At 34.6% G+C, this 24,921-nt stretch overlaps 1 protein-coding gene across 5 annotated transcripts in view; it reads right to left on the bottom strand.

Annotated features, from left to right (window-relative positions):
- PTPRK (protein tyrosine phosphatase receptor type K) overlaps positions 1-24,921 on the bottom strand; it is a 510,632-nt gene that overhangs the window by 92,681 nt on the left and 393,030 nt on the right. For all 5 annotated transcript variants that reach the window (XM_074368389.1, XM_074368386.1, XM_074368385.1 and 2 more), the window contains exons 8-12: positions 22,972-23,274; positions 15,668-15,777; positions 14,428-14,629; positions 10,232-10,337; positions 356-629 (exon numbers count right to left, since the gene is read on the bottom strand). In XM_074368389.1, coding sequence (XP_074224490.1) covers positions 356-629; positions 10,232-10,337; positions 14,428-14,629; positions 15,668-15,777; positions 22,972-23,274 — 995 coding nt within the window. The remainder of the gene's footprint in view (positions 1-355; positions 630-10,231; positions 10,338-14,427; positions 14,630-15,667; positions 15,778-22,971; positions 23,275-24,921) is intronic.

The raw sequence follows: 24,921 nt of genomic DNA, 5'->3' as shown, positions 1-24,921 counted from the left end.
GAACAATGCCGGGTATTTACTGGGGCTGGAGTCCCGGCAGCAGCCCACCTTTTCAAATCATTTTACTCCCAATTGCTCTTGTGGGCTTTCCTGAAGAGGGCTCAAGTAGAAGCAGTTACTAGGAGACAGGAATCCTGCGCGATGTACCTGGCATGGAGCCGCAGCCCCACGGTTGGCCCAAAACCGTGCAGGCGGCTGGGAACAGGAACAACACCCCCTACACAGCGATTTTTTTTTTTTTTTCTGTCTTTCTTTTTTTTTTTTTTCCCCTGACAAATGTTACTGAGTATTTATAAAATTCGGCTGCAGCTTTTCCTCAGGGCAGTGAAAAAGCAAAATCTTGGAGGGAGCTCACCTTCTCCACGCTGCTCATTGCTTGGAAATAGATGTTGTATCCTTTGCGTGGAGCCAAAGGGGGGTTCCAAAAGCCCTGATAGGTCCGGTTATCACCCACGGTGAATGGGGCCGGCTCAGGAAGGTTCCCTGGGGGTAGTTCCGCAGCAAAGTAGTACGGTGCACCCCCACTCATGGCATTTTGGTATGTGACAGGAACCTGGTAGCATTCCATGGATCCAGCTTCTCTCTTGGTTCGGTGAGGATGCAACTCCTCCACAACAATCTGATAGGCACTTTTTGGAAAAAGAGGGAGGGAAAACACACATTTAGAGATTCTAGATACTGAAATTTCTCAAACAAGGAACGGTGTTAATATCAACACGCAGCACTGCAGTCTTTAAAGTCAGTCTTAACTCCCTGTATTTTGGTTTTCTAGCTATTTTGCAATAAAATAGAATTTCACCTGGATTGTGCTTTCCTGCCAACTCTCATGTAATCACTAAGGACTTGGAAAAAAGGAAGAAAAGTCACCACAGAACTGTACACGTTTTTAAATGTTGAGAAATGAGCCACCCTAATAAGGAACCTGACATTAACCAGAGACACATCACAGATTAAATTCTAAGTCTGGTATTTTTAAATGTTTAAAGTTAACATTTTCCTTTGACATGGTAGTGTGGAAGGCCCAGCTCCGAGGCCCAACAGAATGACTGCCTCAGGGTGGGGCTTGAAGCACCAGTTTGTAGTTGTCACCCTGTTAGAGACAGAATGTGCTGACAGGCGTCTCCACCTCTTGACCTTGCCATGGCATCAGCACTGGCTCAGAGCTATGCAGATCTAAAGCACAAGTGACATGCTGCAATACGCGCACAGATGGACAGAAATCTGTCCTCGCCACCGAAATAGACTGCCTCCTTCTTCCAGAGCTGTTAATAATAAAATGTTACCAATTGTATAAACAGATGGCACTTGGCCTATTAAAGCTCAAACCTAAACCTTCTAATACCTTTCTTAAAAGTCTTAAAACTTTTCTCCAATAGCTAATATTTTAGAGGAAAGGAGAGAGAAAGTAACGCAACTTTAAAATAAAGATCTGCCCGATCACTAATGAAATTTTGCAATCAATTTCTGAAACTGGTGTATTAATAATCTTTCTTTGTAGGACATTCTTTGGGAAAACTTTTTAAAGTAATGTACAACTTAGAATATTGACATTGCTAACATATTTGCATATATTCTGTATATTATATATATAATGAATTTAAAAGAAATATTTATAAATTCCTGACAGTTATGAGAAAATATTTTGTGGTCACATATAAATTGAATATAAATAAGATGTGTTTATAGTTGTGTGTTTGAATCTTAAATTTCCAGGCAAATATGCTCATTGTATATAGAGAAAACAGTTGCTATTCAGTAGACCTCCAGTAGCAACTGAATTTTTTTTAATAAATTTACATAAAAATAAAGACAGGAGGGAGACAGATAGAGATTGAATTTGCAACTAAGACAATTAACATTAAATTTTACACCAGTTTAGAATCTAGTATAAAAGTCTAATAGTATAAACTCTGATATATCTACAAACAGAAGACTTGTATAGATTAAGAGAAAGAAGCTTTATAAAGATTTTTTTCTTCCTAATTATTCAAGTTCCCATTTTCCAATAATATATTGTTAAGAAATTGGTAGGTTAGTATCCATCTCCTTTCCTTTAGAAATAGGACAGAAACTGTACTAATGTCAGAAATCGAGATGTGGGCAAGTAACCACAGAAGTCTGTGTTCTTTAAAATTATATGTACTGCATCATTCTCTGTACCTCTGCCAAGCTGGGTCTCTAAGCTCCTAGGAATGCCATTGACAATATACGTGCTTTCTTGGGGGGGGGGGGGTCTGTGGACCAGGCACTTGTCAATTTTAAAATATAGGAAATACATAAGCATTGCCCTTGGAGAGGTTAAAAAAGAGATCATAGCTGACATATGATATGTTAAGCAAATCTAGTCTTTTCTTTTTCTGTTTATTTTCAATTTAGAATCCATATCTGTATGCTATACATCTACATAACTTGTGGATATATAGATAAATAAACTCATCCATGCACACTCCCCAAGTAAATCTAACCTCATCTTCTAGCTCTAATGGACAATAATGATAATTACCCATCCTTGTTAATCATTTAACCAAATCTTCAAAAATAAATTTGTTAATTATCCCAACCTCTAGAAAAATCCAGAACATCTAGTGAACATTCAGTCTTAACTAATTCTATTAAATTGACATGGGTTGTACATTCCAAATTAAGGAACTTCACACAAGGCAGCTTGTCTCTCAGATCTATTAAGAACAAAGCAGACTGCCAATGTTGGAGAGGAGTGAAGGAAAAAAAGGTACAATCTGTTATTTGGGAAAGATCTCATTGAACTTGAGATGGAGCCCCAAATTAAATATTATAAAGTCCATTTATAAAAGCAATTATCTTTCCTTCATTGCTCAATTTGTCTGAGCACGCCTTTCTTTAACCACATACTCCTCATTTTTCTGAGGTTCCCCCCCCCTTCTACTTTCTTATTTATTAACACAAATTGATTAAAGGACAGAAAATAAGGAATGAGAAATCAAATTAGAAGTGACTTGACTGATTACATGAAATGGGCCTTGCTCTCTCATCCTTGGGGGTGTCTAAGTATCTAATAGTACTTAACTCTAGCTAGGCCTAAATATTATTTGAGTTTAGTATGCTAGCAATTTAAAGTATTCCAATAAATAAATAAATAAATGAAAAATAAAATAAAATATTCCAAAGGCACCTGAATAGTTTTATTCACTTGACTCATATTTCATATTTCCTCATTCCTTTTAGTTACATTTTAAAAACATTTCTACAATTAAGTTAAAATCAACAAACTGGCATCATGAATCCTCACTCAATAGTCAAAAATGATTTATGTTAAAAAACTAAAAATGATTTCATTGTATTATAATTTAATTTGATTAAACATTGGTATGTAGTCATTTTTAGTTTTTTAGGAGACCAAATGACGACTTCTCATCATACAATCTCCCTTCAGTTATAAGACTGTAAGAAAATACACACAGGAATTTTGCCATTAGCTCAAAGCAATTAATGATAGACATGGTATTCTTCCTGATTTCATGCTTAAAAACGTTGGAGATGAACTCAGCATTACCTCTAACAGTCTGCCATGGATTTTTCTTTTAACCCATCAGTAAGTAAACCCTCTGTGAATCTGGTTTCAGTTGTAGCTTGTACAACTTCTTGGTGATAAGAATAATAAATTATATAATTGTATACTTCCTTGTGTTTTTAATCTAACATGTCTCCTTAAAGCTTCAGGAGAAATTCCCCAGCTCCAGTGTTTTGCAATTCCTCTTATCAACAGACATCCCAAGATCTCACAGCCACTATTGCTCATACTGCCTCAATGCCAACATGTTGGTTATCCAGAGTAGAAGTTTAAGTACCATTTTAGTGACCATCGTATTTCTGGCTCCCCATCTCTTCACTCCTTAAACATACAAGCCAGGTCTCTCATAACATCCCTATTTCTGGGAGAGGAACTACCAGTTTCTGAATCAAAGCTCAAAATGCTGGCATTAACTTTAACAAATTTTATTTTTAACCATGTACTATCTTCCTTGTAACCTACCATTTCTTTTCTTCCCCATTGCTTCTACCATTAGGGAGGTTATTTATAACTTTATATTCATATTCCCGGTCTGGTTTTCTTTCCTTCAGTTTCTCTTTCATGTAATCCAGGCACCCACTCATCTTTTCACCCATTCAGTCACTATTTTTTGAGTATTCTCTGTATGCCATGAACTGCTCATGGAGAATGCAAAAGAGAATTATTTTGAACACTTCTGCTGTTTTTTCCTAAAACATCATTTTGGACATTAACAACTCTTCTCTAACATTCCACTGTCAAAGTTATGTGAAGCTCTCCAAATGTCAAAATCTATGCTCATTATACTGAGGTTAATATCTCGCCATGTCCTTATATCGCCATGCTTGCTCTATCTCCTAATGTATATTATCTGTCTCATGCTTGTAGGACCATTGTCCCCTAAACATAACAGACATACTGCCAGAAAGTATCCTCCTTTCTCCTTTTCCAGCTTTTCCACTTCTGCCATGAAGCCTTCTCTGACTAGTTCACTCACTAATTATTTTGTATTCTAAAGCCAATGGAGGTAATTCTTGAGGCAGAGGTAACTGAAGGATGAAGTGTGGGTAGGATGAAGTGTGGGTAGGATGCAGGCTCATGTGGGATGCCTTTTCAATTTAGCCCTTAATCCACCCATAAATTATAATGCCACAGATACACTGATGAGAACCATAAGGAATTCCAGGGTTGAAAAAAGGCCAAGAACCACTGTCTTGGGATTTTTTTTCCCTAAAGTTTTTTTTTTTTTGGGGGGGGGGTAATTAGTTTATTTATTTAATTATTTTTTAATGGAGGAACTAGGGATTGAACCCAGAACCTCGTGAGTACTAAGCATGCGCTCTACCACTTGAGCTACACCCTTCCCTCAAGAACCACCGTTTTATAACATTTTTTGCTTTTATCACTAGCATGCTACATTAAAAATACTATCTGGTATTATACTATTTTGTATATATTTTAGCCATGCACTATTTTAAGTGCTGAGGTTACAATAATGAACACAGTAGTAAAAGTCCCTCCTCTCAAGAAGCTTACATTCTACGAGGGAAATACAAATAAAACAAATACATTTTTTAAAAGCCACACATATGCGAAGAAGGGATAAATGCTCTAAAGAAAAATAAGTCTGAATGGGGCACAGAGAATGAAAGGAATGAAGAATTCTATTTCACAAGCAATGGTCAAGAAAGACCTATGTGTTTAAGCAGAAACCTGAAGGAAGGAAAGATTTCAGCTATGTGGGTGCTTGTATTATAGCTGTGTAACAAATTATCCCAAAACTCTGTGGCTCAAAACAACAAATGTTTGCTATCGCCCAGTTTCTGTGGGTCAGGATTTTGGGAGTGGCTTAGCTAGAGGTTCTGGCTCAGAGTTTCTCAAGGTCACAGTGAAGTTTTTGGCTGTGACCACAGAACTCTGAAGGCTGGAAAGAAGATTTAAAAGAGGGCATACCTCATGGTTTCTGTAAGAAAAAAATTCTACCTACTATGATTCTATAGAATAAACATTAAGCTGAAATAACATCTATTTGATTTTAATTGGAACATATGACCTGTGTGCCCATAAAATGAGGCAAAAGGATTATTTTCATCTTTGTTTAAATTTCAAGCATTTTTATCTGGAATTCAAGTAAGCTCTGTGTCATGACAGTGGTTAGAAAAATCAGAAGCAACTATTTGATCTCTTTCAATTTCTAGGAGAAAACAAGTATTCTGCAGATGGATAAGGACAGCAGTCCCAATGTCTCAAGTTGTGTCTATGTGACAAGCTGACCCAGGGAATAACTCTAATATATAAGGTCTGAACTCCAACCAAACTCAGTCTATATTCTGATCTGTATTTCTGTTAAGCTATCACTGAGCATCACACAATTTCTTTTCCTAAGGCAACTGTGGAAGAGTGATGGTTTTGACTGCATTTCTGGACTATATCCTAATTTACCTAACTAAAAATATATGATACTTAGTATTTCAAAATGCAAAATTACGTTTTAACTACAAAATAAACATTTAGCTATACCCTAGAATAGGTAGCTTCCTTCCAGCTTAAAATAGGTAGAGTTTATATTTGGAAACTGCTACAATAAAATACATTCATTTACTACAACTTACAATAAACTGAGTTCACCACTGAGAAACTCTTCTTTCTGTTTTTGTCATATTCTGCTATTTTCATTATTTGAAAACATAGCTTCCTTGAGTCAATCTTTTAATAAATGGGACATTCTCTGCATTCTAATTTATAATTATATCTACTCAGGTTAGAATTTGAGTTCATTTTTGAAAAACATAAAATGTCTTAGAAAGAAAGAAAATAAATTATGCATTTTAGGGAATTGATTCCAAACGTGGGTAATGTTCATTTTGAATCACAGTAATGACTGTCAAATGATGACAATTTTAAGGACAGATTTCAAAAAGTTGGTAAGGAGATTCAAGTTAAGTCAGGCAGCAACTTTCAAACTTTAGAATGATTATATATTCAAAAATTAATTTCGTCAAAGAACCACACTTGCCAGAACTGCACTGCACATGTTTTTCATTAGTGTATGGACACAATTTTAATGAATATTGAAGAACAAAGTACTTGGTGATACTGAGTGCTATATTATTTAGAACAGGATTTTTCACTGGGATGTACATTATTTGTTCCATATACATTACATGGCACATTAGAAAGAAAGCTTGGTTAAAACATTGGTAAGCTAGGCAAACATATAAAAAAATTATGTATATAAAATAATTTATAATTACATAAAAACTCATTCTCAATAAAGAGCATGTCTTTTGTTTGATTTGGGGTGGCAATCAAATAAAAACAGTAAGAATATTTGTTATTACTTAAAAACTTCAAAAGAAAAAAAAACTATCTTGAATTCTTAGATGACGTTTTGCTCTGCTACCACTTCTAGAAGAAAAGATACCATCATCTCTCACCCAAAGTGTTCATTCCACCCGTCTTCTCACCAAGCTTTATACATACTAGCTGTGTAAAACCATGATTGGGAGGCAAGCCTCACCTGAGTTTCCGCTGCTTTCATCTCAGTGTGGCCCAATAGCTCTTCTCATTGGGACCATTCTGCCTTCAGTCTGGTTCACCCCAGTTCATCTTCTATGTTTCAGAGTGATTCTTCTAAGAATGTACAATTGCTCCAGGTAGTTTCCACTTAAAATTCTCCCTTGACCACCTTCAGTTTTTAGACGAATCATAAACAGCCTTTTGCTCTGGCCACTGCTTATTTCTCCAGCCTCAGCACCTGTCACTTCTCTGACACACCCTTTCTTCCCAATGACCCCAAACTACTTGTAGTTCTGGAATGCACCACCCTATGTCATATATGCAATCCCTTCCTTTGTGATCATTGGAAGGCCCATTCCCTGCTCTTCTGAGCAACCTCTCCCTTCCCTTGGTTAACTTCATTTCTACTTCTCCTTCAAAACTCGGCTTAAGTAGCACATCTTCTAGCTGCTGTCACTTGTTCACACTTAGCATTTATTGCTTTACACGTCTACCATCCCCTACTTGAGGGAACATGCTAAATCCCTTATGTGATTTCTATTCCAAGTATCCAGCTCAGCTTCTGGCACATACTGAATGTTACTGAGTCAATACATTTATATAGAGACCGATTTTAGCTTTCTTAATAAAACTAAACTAAACAAAATGTGCAAACCTTATGTAACAAGGGTATCCTATGTGCTGTAACAGAGGCTTTGGAAATTGGAGTCTGTTTGGAGGGCCAAAGGAGAAAAATTTATATTTTCACTGGATTTGGGACAAATGGATGGCAAAATGTACTTTGGCAGAGGCTAGGAATATTGTAAAGTAGGGAAAAATAGAATCTAGTATTTGGGGCCTGTGATAGCAGACAAAGCTAACAGATGGATACTCCAGGGAGGTTTGGCTAGGTGGTAAACAAGTCTGGCTTTTATCTGGAGGGGAGAAGATGGGCCACAGACAAAGTGGAATGGCCACACGCATTAGCAGAGAAGAGATTCTGTAAGACAGACACAAATAAAGAAGAAAATGGGCGAAAAGTCAAATAGTTTCTAGAACTGGAAAAAATTAATGAAGATCCAGTCAAAGATTTGAAGCACCAGGCCATAAATACAGTGCTATGAAAATTGATTACATCAAGTTGGGCCCCCATTTTCAAAGAAATTAGAGCATAGGAGAAGAGAACCCTCAAGATCAGGCCCCAGTTATTGGGAATGATATCGAAGGGAGGAAAGCGATCAAAAGAAAGAAGACAGGATTACCTGAAGGGATGATTCAAACAGCAAAGGAAGCAGGGCTCATTTGAAGCCTAATTGCCTGGCTAGACCAGCCTGGTCCTGCCTCAGGGCTCCCACCTATGGGTGATCCCAGATAGCTGGGCAAACCATTAGCAAAAAACTAAAGATAGACAAGATGGGACTGGAATATCAGCTGGAAAACAGATTTTTTTTCTCAGTAGCAACATTATTTTAAAATACTTTTTATTTGTTTATATATCATTTAATTATTTTTTCTTGTAGTATTCTTGGAAATTGGAAATTTTGTGGTAAGTAAATGTAAATAGTGTCAAAGAAAGACTTTTGATTTAAAAACATGTTATCAATAATTTACGCACTAATTCAACAAAGTTCATGAACACCAACTATGAGCAAAGGATTTATAAGGCTGTGGACCTCTCTGATTGTCCAGATCGTTTTATTTTTGATTTACAATGCCTAGCACAGTGCCTGGCACATAGTACATAATCAGTTCATGTTAGTATAATACATTTATTTAATTAATAAACAGTGTAAGTTATATTATGTAGCTCTATTGTGCAATAATAATATACTGTGTTCAACTTACATTAAGCAAAGCTGAGTTCACTCAGATATCTAACTCTTAAAAGGTAAATGCATGTGGTAGTTCATTTAGACAACAGTAGCAGAACTGAACAACTATAAAGTAAATTTTCTCACAGGTAGGAACATGTGAATGATCCTGATTACCTGTCAATAGTAAAGATGCTGAATGCAGGCATTTTTTTCTTTCTCCTTTGGATCAGCAATCATACTCACTGGTAGATCGCTGATTTATAAGTAGCACTAATATACTTTGCATTTTCAAGTAGCCAGTGCTGTACAAGTGTTTATATTACAATATATTATGATATTACTCTTTTTCTCCGGTGTGGTATTACTGTGGCTTTTAGACAGACATGACATAAGAGTTTCCTTTATGGACTCAAGTTCTTTCATCATACAGTTTTGTTTTCTAATTAACAAAAATATTTCTTCCTTTCCAGTGATTATTTTAATTCTTTAAATGGTGAATATGTGCTCACAAGGTCAAATGTATTCATTTTACCCACAGAAAAAGATTAAGTTCATTTTTAAATGAATATGTAAACAATTTGAAATGACTCAGTTATAAAATATCTGCATTGATTTCTGTGCCTTGATTTATTTCTCAATAGAAGTATGAAAACAAAAGTATCCACAAAGTCTACCAGTTTCAAATGGAAACTTGTTTAAGTTTTGGACATTTATCTAGTTACAAATGCATAGGAATTAAAATCATTAGAATAATTTGACTCAATTCCTGAAAATAATGCAGCTCATAATTTCTGCAAGAGGAGGATAATGTAGGAGATTTTAATATTGGAGAGATAAAGTAAATGGCAAACTGAACTTTAATATTTACTATGGAATTCCTGATTAGCAACAATTTAGGAATTAAAAGGTCACATAGGCTGCATTCATTTTAACTGTTCTCCTTTTATTTCCTCATAGCTTCCTATTTTTCAATCACTCATATGAAATTATTAATAACAGATTTAACACATTGGAAAGGAGCTATTTTCTCATTTTATTTCCAACAAAAACCTTCAAAGCTCGTATACCACAGATACCAACAGAGGAAGGGAAATGAAATGGGACTAGAGGGGAAAAAAAATCAAAAAGCAAAGCTCTGAAATCAAACAACGCAGAGTTCTTGAATATCTCAAAAGTCCCCTTGGAGTTTTACTCTTAAAATTCTCTCTACAGGTTTGTCCAAATAAAAAACAGGAAAACAAAACAAAACAAAAATAAAACCATTCTGATGGTAAGTGTCAAATGAGTGTCTCTTAAAGATGAACCACAGTATTGGCTGCTGAGCAGGGATGAGAAAATATCTCTCCTATTGGCTGCTTTTCCCTTTGACTATTATTTCCTGCCTCCTTACCTGATAGGTGCACCTTTAGCCTGTGCCGGTCTCAACAATACAGTTATTGTGGTGGCAGTTTCATTGAGAGACGCATCAACTCCTTCATAGTCGGGTAAAGTTGGAGCTGATAAGTGATTCATGAAGAAAAAAAAGTTTCAGTCAGTTGACAGGAATATATCATAGTTTAAGATCAATAAACTATCCTGACTGAGGGAAAAATCAGTTTAATACTTTACATCGAAACTGTACCTTAACTTATGCCACTGAATGTTAACTCTGGGAACCTAAAGCAGCAGCAGATGTGAAGCCAAGACTTGTTGCTGAAATTTAAATTATAATCTGGCGATTTGTGACACACACACTCCAAATACTTTGTGAAGACGTTTTAGCTTTTAGTTTCCTGAGACCTTGAAATCAGCCTTGATGGGATGGGAGGAAGGTAGTAACAGCATAGACTCTGGAGAGTTCTGGTTGCACATGGAGATGTGGAGACAGAAACAGCAGGAACCGAGGTAAATGGCTGTCAAGGGGGAAGTCGTGCTACTTGTGACCTGATGGATGTGGAATGACTGCACTAGCCTGGACCGCTTTCACCGCCATGGTCACAAAAGGAAAATATCTAGGAAGCATGGTGAGTGGGAATGGGAACTTTAGCTGTTATTTACCATGAACTAGCATTCGTTGCCAGTTTCTTAAAAAGAAGAAACTTAAAATTTTTCAAAATGTTTGATAATGTTTGGGGGAGAGGAGGTTTTCTAATCTTGAACTGGGTGAGTAATCTCAAATGGCTTTTGATTATTTCCAAGTAGAAAGGTGTTTAAGGGAGTACATGACCAGCGAAATGTGTGCATTATCAGAAAAAATGAGAACAAAAAATGTCTGATAAAGATTTAAAGTATTTCATTCATTCTTTGAACATTTACTGAATATATATTATGTGTCAAATTTTATGAGAAGTGCCATAAATATAAAAATAATTAAAATATTTTTAAAAATGAAGTGTGGTATCTGACAATTATAGAATTAAAAGTAGGGAATTCACATTTATCGAGAGTGAGAGTCTCATAAACAAAAACAAATAAATAAACTATAGCAAAACTTAGATGAGCAAAAGGGGACAGTTAATTAGCCAATGCAGTGGTTTCTGAGATCAGAAACATCTGGAGGGCTTCTTAAAATACAGATTGCTACGCCTCTCCCCTAGAGTTTCTGATTCAGTAGCTGTGGGGAGGGGGCCTCATAACATACTTTCTGGAACGTTTCCATGTGATGCTGGTGCTGTTGGTCTGGGGTCCACACTTATCTAAACCAGTGTTGGGAGTTGGGAAGATGAAAGAGCAGACTTCAGGGTTGAGGCAGTGCTTGAGTTGAATGTTAAAAAAAAAGTAAAAACTCATCAGGAAGGGAAAGCATGGAATATTTCATAGGTAGGGAACAGAAAATTTGAAGATATAATCACATGACAGGACACTGTGTTCTAACAGCTACAAGAGCATGCTATGCCTGGAACTCTGGATTCATGGGTGTGGGTTCATCACAAGTTGTGGGTTCCGACCAGCAGAAGTCCCACCGAGACGGAATGAATTACTCAAGACTCTGGGGAAAAGTCAAGAGAGCAAGAGGAAGTTGGGAGCCAACGCCATGAGCCTCTCAAATCTCTCATTTTTTGAGTACAATCGAAGCAGGAATTTAGGGAAGAACAGGGTGGGATCACAATGAGTACAAAGGCTTTGTTTATTGTTGGTGTTTGGCTCAAGGTTAGAAGACCCTTTTTGGTGAATCATAATCGTGTTGAGCCTTCCAGCTTATCAGGGAGGTACTTATGAGAATCAGCTGCTTAACAAGATTTTTCTTGGACTCAGGTGACTGTGCCTGTCTTAGGTTGCCCCCTCAGGGGGTCTTACCCATCAGTGGCTAACCAGCCTTCTCACCTCTGAGTCTGCAGCTTTTTACCATTCCAGCCCAAGGCTGTTTTGGGGATAGAAGACTAACACCAGGCACGCCCAGCGTTTAAGCGTTTATAGCCGGGGGGGCCTGGGTCATTGCTAAAACCTCAAGGCAGTTACTAAGCACATCTTCTTTAAGGAGATAAGTGGCTGGGATTGTTACAATTTGTTAACCCAATCATGGGCTCCCACACATGGGTAGGAGTGGAAGATGGGAGGAGCCATAAAATAAAGGGCTGTGAATGCTGATTATGCCTGGATGTTTGGGCTTTAGCATACTGGATATAATATATTAGATTTTGAAAAAAAATTAAGAAATAAATGTATGTTGTACAAAGATTAATAGAAAAAAAATCAAAGCAAGGTAAGTCTAAAGGCAAGGATATTGCTTAGAAAGATATTTCAATGCTCTGCTTAGAATATGGTCCACATGGAAAGGAAGGAACAGTGACATTAGAAAGAGGCAAATTATCTGAGACTTATTTATGAAGTAGAATCAAGATATTAAATACGCACAATATATATGTGTGTATTATTACACATGTATGTATATGTCATATGTGTATTGTACACATACATGTATACATCATCATACTGCCAAACATCATGTCTCCAATAATTGGATTACTCTTTTATTTAAATTGCTTTTAAAATGCTAAGGAATAGAATTACTGGATTCAAGGGATTAATAACCATAAACTACCTTAAAAGTTAAAGTGAGCCTGAGAACCACATTAACTATAAATTTCATCAGCCTTAGCACAATTACCATGTGTTCCTAAGGTATAGCGATTGCAACCAAGTTTTAAAGTCTAAATCAAGCATCCGTGCACACAGGCTGCTTCAAGTAAAATTACAGTTAAATAATTCAAAGAAAATGCTAGATGGGTGTCCTGCCTGGTCTTTGTAAGTTTTTTATTCAATAAAAAATGTGTCTGAACCATAATAAATTATGGCTGTCCATAATGTTCATTTGTTCAATGTTCTCAGTTTTATAAAGTTGATGTAAATTTTTTAGATATCCCTGTTGAAGGAACTTATTTATAGCACTACCTCTAATTCTAAAGGGTAGGAAATATGTTTTACTATATCATATCACTATGTCATATTTTTTAGTAAAATAATTTCAATAGGTATTTAAATTGATGTTTAGAATTGGTCCATCAAAAAATGAATTGGTAATTGTAATACATTGCTATTTTTTAATATAATGAGTACTATTTTATAGTTCATTTTTATTAGAATATTAAAATATATCAAATGTTATACAAAAGGAAAGTAGCTTATATTAGAATAATTTTTCATGATATAAATTTTTAAAGCTTTATATTGCATTCAAACATTTTCAAATAAAATTTTGACTTAAAAAAATTAGAAATATGTGGTTTCCTTCTAATGCAAATGATACAGATTCAGAAGAATGGTAGAAAATTTTTAATAATGTATTATAACATACCACAAATATATGCTTTGTAGAACTATAATAAAAATGAACATAAAGGAACAAAATTTTGTTCCAAAATTAGTATTTTAATATATTAAATAACTGACTCTTTAAAATGTTTATTTTTCAATTTACCTCTTCAGTTACATAACGTACTCATTTTAGTAATTTTAATTAAGTTATAAAACATTACATACACACACACTGGAGTAGGTGTAAGGCATATTATAATGCTAATTCCTGGCAAACGATGAAATTGTGAACAAAATATAGTGTGAAATTTAATTGTATGTTAATCAATCTAAGATTCTCCTACACATTACCATTCTGAAATTTATATGAGATTACATGAATTTATATGAGATTTCTAAGAGGAAGAAAAATTCACATTTGTTTAAAATTATCAGACTGTCAGGGAAAATGGAACAGAGACAAGGCATGTGGTACTATAAGGATCTTCTATCATGCTTTTGATAAAATCATTCATATCTGATAAGATCAGATACTATAATAATTACCAACTCCCCAAAAACATAATAGGTCTTTAATATGAACATTTATAGTGAACACTTAAATATTCCTAATTGAAATATAATACAGTTTTTTTAAAAGACCATTGTCAATTAAAAATGACTACTTGAGATTTTCGGATTTGGCACATAACCAATAATAATCTGTATCAAATAATTCTTTAAAGTGCCTTCAATCATTAATAACTATAGTAAAGATTCAATAAGTAAGATGAACCATACTCAGTGTATATGTGCTTCTTTAGGGTATACTATTATAAACCAGTTCTGTTTGCACTTTATTTATTTGCATACCTGAGATATTGGTGGTCACATTGATAGCTGTGGCCGGTCCAAAGCCTTTGACTGTGCTGGCCCTTATGAAAAACTGGTAGGTGGTTCCAGGATGGAGATGCATAAAGACATGGTGTGTACTGTTCCATAGATTTGATACCGTCTGGGGAGGTCCAGCCACTGGAACTGCAGGATCAAATGATCTTATGCTGCTGTAACTGACCTGTTTTAAGAAATATATTTACTATTATATATCCAATATTAAGTCATAATACATTTTAAATAACTCCCTTTTAAATAAGATAGCATTCAAGAGCATCTGTGTGGGATGAATCACATTTGTTTCATTTCTTTTCCTTCTCATTTTGTTATGGTTATTTCACTGTCATTCTGTATCTATTGTCTATCTCTCTATCTCTCTCTCTCTATCTCTCTATTCATCCACAGATAAACCTAGAGTTCTATCTGGCTGGATCAACAAACATCTATTTTCTTCTATTAAAATATAAATGAATATACTTAAATATAAATATAAACATATATATATAAAATCTTATGGCTGTATATATTGTAATGCAGATGAAACACAGAAAGTGTTCAACAAATGTTTTTATAATTAAATTTATTCTATTTGTCCAAGTCACATAATGAATTTCAAGTATGCTGATAGAGTCCTATTCCCGTGATGCACTCTGTAGCCACTAGAAACGTAAACACTGTTTGCCCTAATCAACACTGAGGATGCAGAAACAGATCTACATATCTGTGCAATTAAAATGACCTTTTCTTCTTTTTCACTTCCCATATTTAAAAATAAGATTATGATTTGTATTCAAAGTTGAGATGAAGCTCTGGAATAGTCAGCCTTATGATATATTTTGCTTTTTAGGTATTACTCTGTTACTCTGAAACATCTGACATTCAATGGCCTCTCCTAAGTCAGTATGAAATATGAGTATCCTAATTTTTTATAAAAATCTATTCTTTACAACTACCAGTAAGTCTCTTTGACAAGGCTCATTCTGCTTCCGTAAAACAACAACATGTACTTTAAGAATATGAAAATTCTAGGTGCCATACAATATTTGTTTTGATATGTACTGTTGGGATCAAGGAATTTATACATTAAAACAGAGAAGAAGTAATAATGATTTTAATCCGCTAATTCTCATTTACTTCATTTCCATTATTTCTCTCAAACTTTTTCTTTTATTCTCCCCTTCAATCCACATTTCATTAAACTTCCTTTTTCTCCTGATACCTCATATTGAGTGATGATTCCATTTGGATCCAATGGCTCTTTCCAATTCAAGAAGATCTTATTTTCAAAGGACGTTCCTTGAAGAGAATTGACTGGTACCGGGCCAGGCACTACAAATATACACATTTTTGGTTATAAATATCCTTATATCAGAAACAAAAAAGTAAACATATACGTTAGACAAACAAATTAAAAATGAATAAAATAAATAAAAATAAAAGAAAATAATCTGTATGACCAGCTTTATGGCTTTAATACATGGGAATTTATAAGCTTCTAATGCAGATTATGTACAACTACAAAGTTATTTTTATTCAAAAGAATATTCTATCACCTTAGAGAGTTGAATAAATTGTGTAGTCTAGTTTTCTCTGTTGTATACCTCTAATAACATGAAGATCTCATTTGTAATTTCTTTCAAGAACAGCTTTCTCTGAAAGATTTCCCTGAAAGATTTTTGAAGATTATTATAAGCCCCTAAGGTGTCTCCATAAAAAAGTTCATAAAATAATAAATTATAATAATAATGAACACTCCATAGACTCAAAAGCTAAACCATATAGTACTGAATTGATGGGAATAAATGCTCATTAATAGTCAATCTGATTTTTATAGCTATACTTTTTTACATTTTTATAATTTAAAAAAAGAAAGCATTGATTATTACAATTAAAAAAAAACTAAGATGAATAGATTTAAATATCATTTCTTCAGTCTTTTATATGAAATTCTCTTTTCCAAAGCTAAAAATCAAACCATTTTATAACATGAGACTTATTTAGAACTCAACAATCAGCATAAGTAATTCTGAAGTGTCCCCAGGTATGACAAACTTTGAGAAACCATTCTAGCTCTGATTTGCGAATGTCATATAATTGACAACACCCAGTGGCAGCAATGAATGATGTTTCAGCTTCTATTGACAAACACAAGATGCAAGATGCTTTTGCTATTGTGTGTTTTCTTTTTATACATTTTATTTAAATATTTAGTTGCTATTTATTTACATAAATGTCCACTCTCTTGTTCTCTTAATGTTTAAAAATATATCCTATCCACCCTATTTTGCTTAAAAACATGTTTTCTTTTGAAAATGCCAACCCAAATATTGGGCAAGTATGGTTTTTAATTAATATTTTTCCTTAATCTAACGTTTCAGTGAACTTCACACATGACATTATCTAGAAATGTAGTTTCAGAATATACAGCAATTTTGTAAGGATTGAAATAAATTAAAAATCACTGGATCAAAGGAAATGCATTGCATCATGGCTAACAGCATCAAGAAATTCTGAATGATATGTCATAAGAGTAAGATTTATTTTAATCTACAAGGAGACGATGAATGATGTTATGACCTCTGGGATGGCCAACATAATTGGGCACATTAATAATAAATTCATAAAGGAAGAAATCCACAGTAAACAGAAGAGATGCTAGGACTAAACTCAAGAAGAATTGTTCACATTATCTGACAACTAAGGGCTCAGGGGAAAAGTTAACCAAAGATGTCCACTCCCCTTGACCCCCAGGTCCATAGAGTTGGCACAGGTTATGCAGTTTTCAAGGCAGAGGGTCCATGATGGCTCCTGTGCATGAAATGTGGCATCTACTGAGGCTACCATGGGCATTAGTTTGTTTTCCAAGGGAGTGTCTGTTGTTTCCATTCCACCCAAATGACACAAGCTCATAACTGTAATTAAGGGAAAGCATTTCTTCACCTTTTCATATCTCTCATAGAAGGTGGCTTTGTGGGGAGGAGGAGGTAAAGCCCCAATTAGTGAGTAAATATTTATTTGATGGCATTATAATCACTACCTGTGTTCACCAAACATGATTTGTCCAAAAAATACTATGAATTGGCATGGATATATTTCAGATTGATCACAACTAGGGATAGTTTTAAATGTGTGTGCATGATTCTGCGCTGAGAGAGAGGTAGAAATAGAAAGCAGCCTTCCCAGAATTTGAGTATTTCTCCGTTCTTCTTATACATGTTCTACTTTATCATAAAGATTCACTTCATACACTTATGGAAAGGTTTGTGGGAAAGTTTTGGCCAAGAGAGTTCCACACTATTGATCTTGCACTGGGAATGGTATAGTGGAGGAGAGAAAGAATTACACTTAGGTGAACAACAAAACACACACACAAAACAGGTAGGGGAAGGGGGTGTAGGCACAAATTACATTCCGTAACCTTCTACATTTGAAGGAAGACAATTCTATATACAGATGACATCTATATGTACATATGATTTGTGTGAATACAACATGAAGTCACTAAGACCATCATCATGGCTGTCTTCATACTGCAGGAAATGTCACCTCACATTTCCACATCAACAACTTTTACTGGAGACAGAATGCTGACTTTTATTCCCCTGCTTATAATTTATCTGAGAGCTGTTTCAGCTAAATTTTTTTTTTTTGCACATAAGAAAGTCCCTTAAGATATAACTCTCAAAATGGAAGAGAGAGGAAAAATGAAAAATGGGTGGGGCAAGATTACATTAAATAAGCATTACAGCCTTTAAAATATATTAAATGTACATTTTAAAATAGCTTTGTATTAGACAAAAAATGTCCCCAAACCAGGCTTTTCTGCTGAGCTAACCTCATAATATTGATTTTTGTGAATGCTGGAATAAAAAATGAAAACAAAGTCTCATACAAAAAATTCTACCCATGCACTAAAAAATGTATGCAATAAATTAAGTATAAATTCTACCTTAGGGTTCTGGTGGGAAACCATTCTAGCTTTGCTCTCATGATTTATGGACATCCCCAGAATTCTTTTCATGAAATTATATTCTTTTATTAGGTGGTTGATAATTTATTATTTTTCTATGTATATAGGGCAACAATAATTTAATAAGACTGACTTAATTGGATCATCATAATCCATTGATCTTCCAACAATAGATTGTGATGTAGATATTCTGTCCTCCCTTCAGGGACACCGAGACACATCAAGTACACTATGTAGAAACTGGAGCTCATAATGAGCAGATTTGAAGACTGAATTACTTGCAAATACTTCAGAGAAAGCTTGTATTTCAATCATTTAGTCTTACATATATTAAAAAAAAACCTTATAGTAGTAGGAAGTACGTCATCATGTTACTATGAAATAATAATATGCAACTCAATATAACTACAAACAGTAAAAAAATTTTCAAAACAAAGGTTAAGACAGAACAAGGATAGGAAATAATATTGAAATCAGACTAACAGAGTTAATGCCATTGTACTTTTACAAAGCTATTTATAGATTAAATGAATATCACAGTCATGAGTTTGATCAACTTAGGACATAATTTAAACTTCCACAGCAATTCACTTCCTGATTAATAATCTAGTCATATGTGTACCCCAAAATATATTAAAAATTTAATGCAATATGAAAAAGATTATATAAGCCTGACTGCATTCTTTGGTTTATGGAAAAGAAAGGCAGACTAAAAACTCATACCAAAGAATACCATCAAACTGCGTTATATTGTTGGGGAGCAATTGATTAGAGAAGCATAAACCTCACATAACTGAGTCTAACATTACCAATTAAGAAATCATGTGGGTTTTTTTTCAATTTTAATGGCAGGCAATAAAACATGTAAGTACATTCTTATCTCTAAAATCATGGGTTACAAAATGTCTAATGTACAATGAAGAAATGGGACCTAATCGAACTTAAAAGTTTTTGCACAGCAAAGAAAATCATCAACAAAACTAAAAGACAACCTATGAAGTGGGAGAAAATATTTGGAAACAATGTGACCAACAAGGGGTTAATATCCAAAATATACAAACAACTCATACAACTCAATATAAAAAAATACAACCCAATCAAAAAATGGGCAGAAGACCTAAACAGGCATTTTTCCAAAGAAGACATCCAGAAGGCCAACAGGCCCATGAAAAGATGCTCAACATTCTAATTATTTGAGAAATGCAAATCAAACCCACAATGAAGTATCACCTCACACAGGTCAGAATGGCCATCATCAAAAAGTCTACAAATAATAAACGCTGCAGAGGGTGTGGAAAAAAGGGAACCGTCAGACACCGTTGGTGGGAATATAGATTGGTGCAGCCACTATGGAAACAGTACGGAGGTTCCATAAAAAAGTAAAAATAGATTTACTCTATGATCCAGCAATCCCAATTCTAGGTATATATCCAGAGGGAACTCTAATTTGAAAAGATAAATGCATCCCAATGTTCACAGCAGCACTATTTACGATAGCCAAGGCATGGAAGCAATCCAAGTGTCTGTTAACAGACTACTGACTCAATAAGATGTAGTATATATATATACAATGAAATATTACCCAGTCATAAAAAAGAATGAAATATTGCCATTTGCAGCAACATGGATGGACCTACAGAATATGACACTTAGTGAAGTAAGTCAGAGAGAGAAAGACAAATATGATAAAAACACTTACATGTAGAATCTAAAAACAATACAAATGCATCTACACACAGAACAGAAAAAGACTTACAGACAATAGAAAACAAACCCGGTTACTAAAGGGGAGAGGAAGGGAGGGAGGGACAAATCAGGAGTATGGTATTAATAGATACAAACTACTATACATACAATAGGTAAGCAGCAAGGAATTACTGTATAGCACAGGGAACTATATTCAATATCTTGTAATAACCTATAATGGAATATGATCTGAAAAAAATAACTGAATCATTTTGCTGTATACCTGAAATGAACACAATATTGTAAATCAACTATACTTTAAAATGTTTAGTGTAATAGAGACATTTTAATGTTTATCCCACTTCATAAAATGAGATAGAGATTTCCCAGAGCTTTTGAATCCAAGCTTAGACTTCCCATTTTGATAATCTACTCATGAAACAACTACACTCAACCACTCTTTCCTTCATAAGCATGTGCTGTGCATGTTTGTGTGTTTATGTATTAGAGCAGGGTTTGTTCTTTAAGATAATGTTAATGCTTTGCTTAAGTGCAAGTTCAAACATGATAGCTGAGTTAACTGTGTTTGATTACCTCAAAGATGACAAAAGCACACTTATCATGAATAAGTCTTAAAGCTTATTCTTTGAAATTTTACAAATGTGCATAATTTTAAGACTTTATTGTTTCCTTCAAAATCTGAGCTAAATGAGGTTAAAAAGCTTTCATTTCCCTTGACTGTAACAAAAACAGCAGAACAATCCAAGATCAGTTCTACTTTCCCGAGTGAGGAAGCCTGAAGTGATAAGGAGAATTTCTAGAAACTATGGTATCTTTACCTATTTTATGGCAATCTCATACTTGGTAGGCATCAAAATATAATCCAAGCTTCAAGTTTAGAACTTGGAAATTGGGAACACTTGAGTATGAAATACATCCTGTTTTCTGAAACCCAAATAAAGTGTAGCCCTCCTGACAAGCTATTCAGGGAGAACTTTAGAATGGGATGGAACCTGAGAGATCATTTAATTTAAACTTTTCATATGGAGCTGAGAAATATAGAACTAGAGGGGTGAAAGGATTTGCTAAGGTTACAGAGTTATTAGAGCCAGGACTGAAAACTCATGATTCCTGACTCCCAGTTCAGCTTTGCCTCAATTCACGATATAGAACACTTTTTTTTTTCTCCCCCACATGCTTTCATTCATAAAAGGAAATTTTGAAAATGAAATGCCTTACATTGAAATAATACATTATTGTTATTATTAGATTATCATTTTTACACATTTTTGTCTAGGATACATTCTTGAATCAGAAGATGTATTCACATTAATGACATACTATAGTGCTATAGGAGGTATGTGCAAATGATAATATAAATATTTTCTTATTATTTAATAATTTAGAAGTAATATGCATAGAAATTGGGCAAGTTATAACTCAATTACTTGGGTGGTAATAAGATGGATAAAAGATGATAGCTTGCCAATATCTGGTAAGGATCTTTAATTAGATTTAAAAATATAAACTTTGGATTCCTTTTATATTTATACTTCCATAAAAACCATCTAAAAATGAATAGAATACACTAATTAGCAGAGAAATGCAAATCAAAACTACAGTGAGGTATCACCTCACACCAGTCAGACTGCCATCATTCAAAAGTCCACAAATGACAAATTCTGGAGAGGCTGTGGAGAAAAGGGAACCCTCCTACACTGCTGGTGGGAATGCAGTTTGCTGCAGCCACTGTGGAAAACAGTATGGAGATGCCTCAAAAGACTAGGAATAGACTTACCATATAACCCAGGAATCCCACTCCTGGGCATATATCCAGAAGGAACCCTACTTCAAAGTGACACCTGCACCCCAATGTTCATAGCAGCACTATTTACAATAGCCAAGACATGGAAACAGCCTAAATGTCCATCAAAGGATGACTGGATAAAGAAGATGTGGTATATTTATACAATGGAATACTGTTCAGCCATAAAAACTGACAACATAATGCCATTTGCAGCAACATGGATGTTCCTGGAGAATGTCACTCGAAGTGAAGTAAGCCAGGAAGAAAAAGAAAGAAAAATAACATATGAGATCGCTTACATGTGGAATCTAAAAAAACAAAACAAAACAAAACATAAATACAGAACAGAAACAGACTCATAGACATAGAATACAAACTTGTGGTTGCCAAGGGGGTCGGGGGTGGGAAAGGACAGACTGGGATTTCAAAATGTAGAATAGATAAACAAGATTATACTGTATAGCACAGGGGAATATATACAAGATCTTATGGTAGCTTACAGAGAAAAAAAAAGGACAATGAATATATATATGTTCACGTATAACTGAAAAATTGTGCTCTACACTGGAATTTGACACAACATTGTAAAATGACTATAACTCAATAAAAAAGTTTTAAAAATAAAAATGAATAGAATAGGTAAATAATACTACTTTCAAATCTTAAGGAAAAGTGAAATCTATTACTATTGGTCTGTAAAATGCAAAATACTAAATTTTTAACTAAGTGCATTTCACCAATAGGTAACTGATGTTATGCCATGAACAGTGAAAATTATTTTTGAACATTTGATAAAAACTTTATTTAGACCCTAAGTGTAGTTGCTACTTTAACACTGTATAAAAACAGAAAACAGGTGGGGAACACTTCATCTAATATTTGATACTACCCTGAAGAATATTAAGCTTTTTGTTAAAACTCTTACTAAGTTAACCTTGTTAAGAGTATTTAGCAGATTCAGAATCCAATACAATTTTGCATACTGTAGGTAAAACTGTAAGCAAGTATGTAATTCTTGTCATATAACCTCCCCTCATTAAAATAATAAGTATGAACATACCATCTTCATCAGTTTGAATAATTGTTTCTTCACTCTCTTTCCTGCCTTCTGGATTGGTTAGGATCATCTTGAGACTGACGTTTGTATAAGGTGGCAGATGGTTCACAACATGCTGAGGGGCTTTGGGGTCCATGTCCAAGCAGTCTGCCTTGCTCTCATTGTGACCACGGAAGTAATGGTAGCAGATAGTGACATTAAAAGTGTGGCAACGAGTGATGTTGTAACCCAAGGATTCCCAGTCCACGGCAATGCGTCTTGCCTGTATCTCAGCAATCTTTAAAGTCTTTGGGGTTCGCATAGGTTCTGAAAAATAAATCAAAGACACAGAGAGCCGTCAACTTCACCATGAATTAATTGTGAAAAAATATAACACTGAGCATGACATAGGCATGTGTAAACCTAGGAAAATCTGGAAGTCATCTTTTATTTTCATTTTTTTTATTTACTCATAATCTTATTCTTGAATGTTTCCATCAGGGGCTATGATTTACCAATGGGAAAAGAAATGAAATGTAAAATGTCAACAATCCATGGCACTCAGGAACATGGCAGAAAAATAAAAACCTGCCAATGTGGCCACAATGCTTTTGTAGTTGTTTCTCTTGTTACTGCCCAATTCCCTGTCTTTTGTCATTATTGAGCAAGTGAATTAGCTAATATATCATAATGGATAAGAGTCAACACGTTCTGCTCTATGATTTGTCATGTCACCAAGCTATGCTGTATACTAATCAGTCTAATTGTAACACTAAACTATCATTTACAAAAGTGACGCAGATATTAATTAACATTTATTATTTCGGTAATGATGTTGCTCATCAAAGCAGAAAAATATCCGAGAAAAGTTGCAAGAAATATGTGGATATCCGCATTGTCATCTCTCCTTCTTGATCTCTTTTTATCCTTCTCTAGGAAACACTTAGGTCTGACAATCCATTCAGTGTCATCCAAACCAAACTGGGAGGTGAGTTTCCATTCAACTGGAAAATGCTGGCAGAACTAAACACTCTGAAGACTGGAGTCCATCCATCAATGCTTCCCAAGTGTATACTTTCCTCATGCAAAACTAACTTTAATCATCTAACTTAATCAAAATAATTACTCTATGAAAGTCATGGCCATGGCAAAGTCTACACAGTAAGCAAAACAATACACAGCAAAACTTTAATATACTGATTTGACAAAGAGATTAAAGTTGAGGCCAAGGTCAAGACCTTGTTGGTACCCCCATTAACTCACTAAGGATAGTTAATGCTTTTGCAAAATAGAAATCAGTAGGAAAATAGATGAGGAAAAATAAGTAATACAAAAAAGTCCAATGTGGGTGGTTTTATAAATTTTCATTTTTGAGTTTAAAATCTTAGTTGTGTAAAAATAATCAGCATGGCACACAGATGGCAAGCCCGAATTGGGATTCCACTTCAATGTATTTAATGTGTGATCTGAAATACACTCTGGTGGCCTTTAAATTTAAAACCTGAAAACTATATATATATATATACATACACACACACACACACACACATATATATGTATGTATATATATATATGTATATATGCAAATTAATCTTTTGTAGAATCCAAAGCTTAGGTTTTAAATGCTGTCTACTGGTCTTCTGATTGTTTATAATACCCATTCCCCCTATTTTAGCACTTTTGTTTCAGTATTTATCTTAAAACACTGTACGTAGGCTGGAAGAAAGATTTGGCTTTCTAATTATTTAAAAAATCTCTGTATACGTTTAGCACTATGTTAATATTTTCCCTACCAAGCACAAGAGTGAGGTGATGACACTTCCATTTCAGTCTAGTTAGAATGAAAACACAGCCTTTGGCACCACTGCCCACAAGCTGGCCAGGCACTTGTAGTAGGATCATTCTAAAATTCACTGATAAACTGTGATTTTGCTGCCTGAGAGCTGGCAATCACATAGAACTGAACCACCATGT

This window comes from Camelus bactrianus, chromosome 8 (genome assembly GCF_048773025.1).
Source record: "Camelus bactrianus isolate YW-2024 breed Bactrian camel chromosome 8, ASM4877302v1, whole genome shotgun sequence".
NCBI classification, from domain to species: domain Eukaryota; kingdom Metazoa; phylum Chordata; class Mammalia; order Artiodactyla; family Camelidae; genus Camelus; species Camelus bactrianus.
The sequence above is the reverse complement of the archived record's forward strand: the minus strand, read 5'-3'. Positions and strand labels throughout refer to the sequence as shown.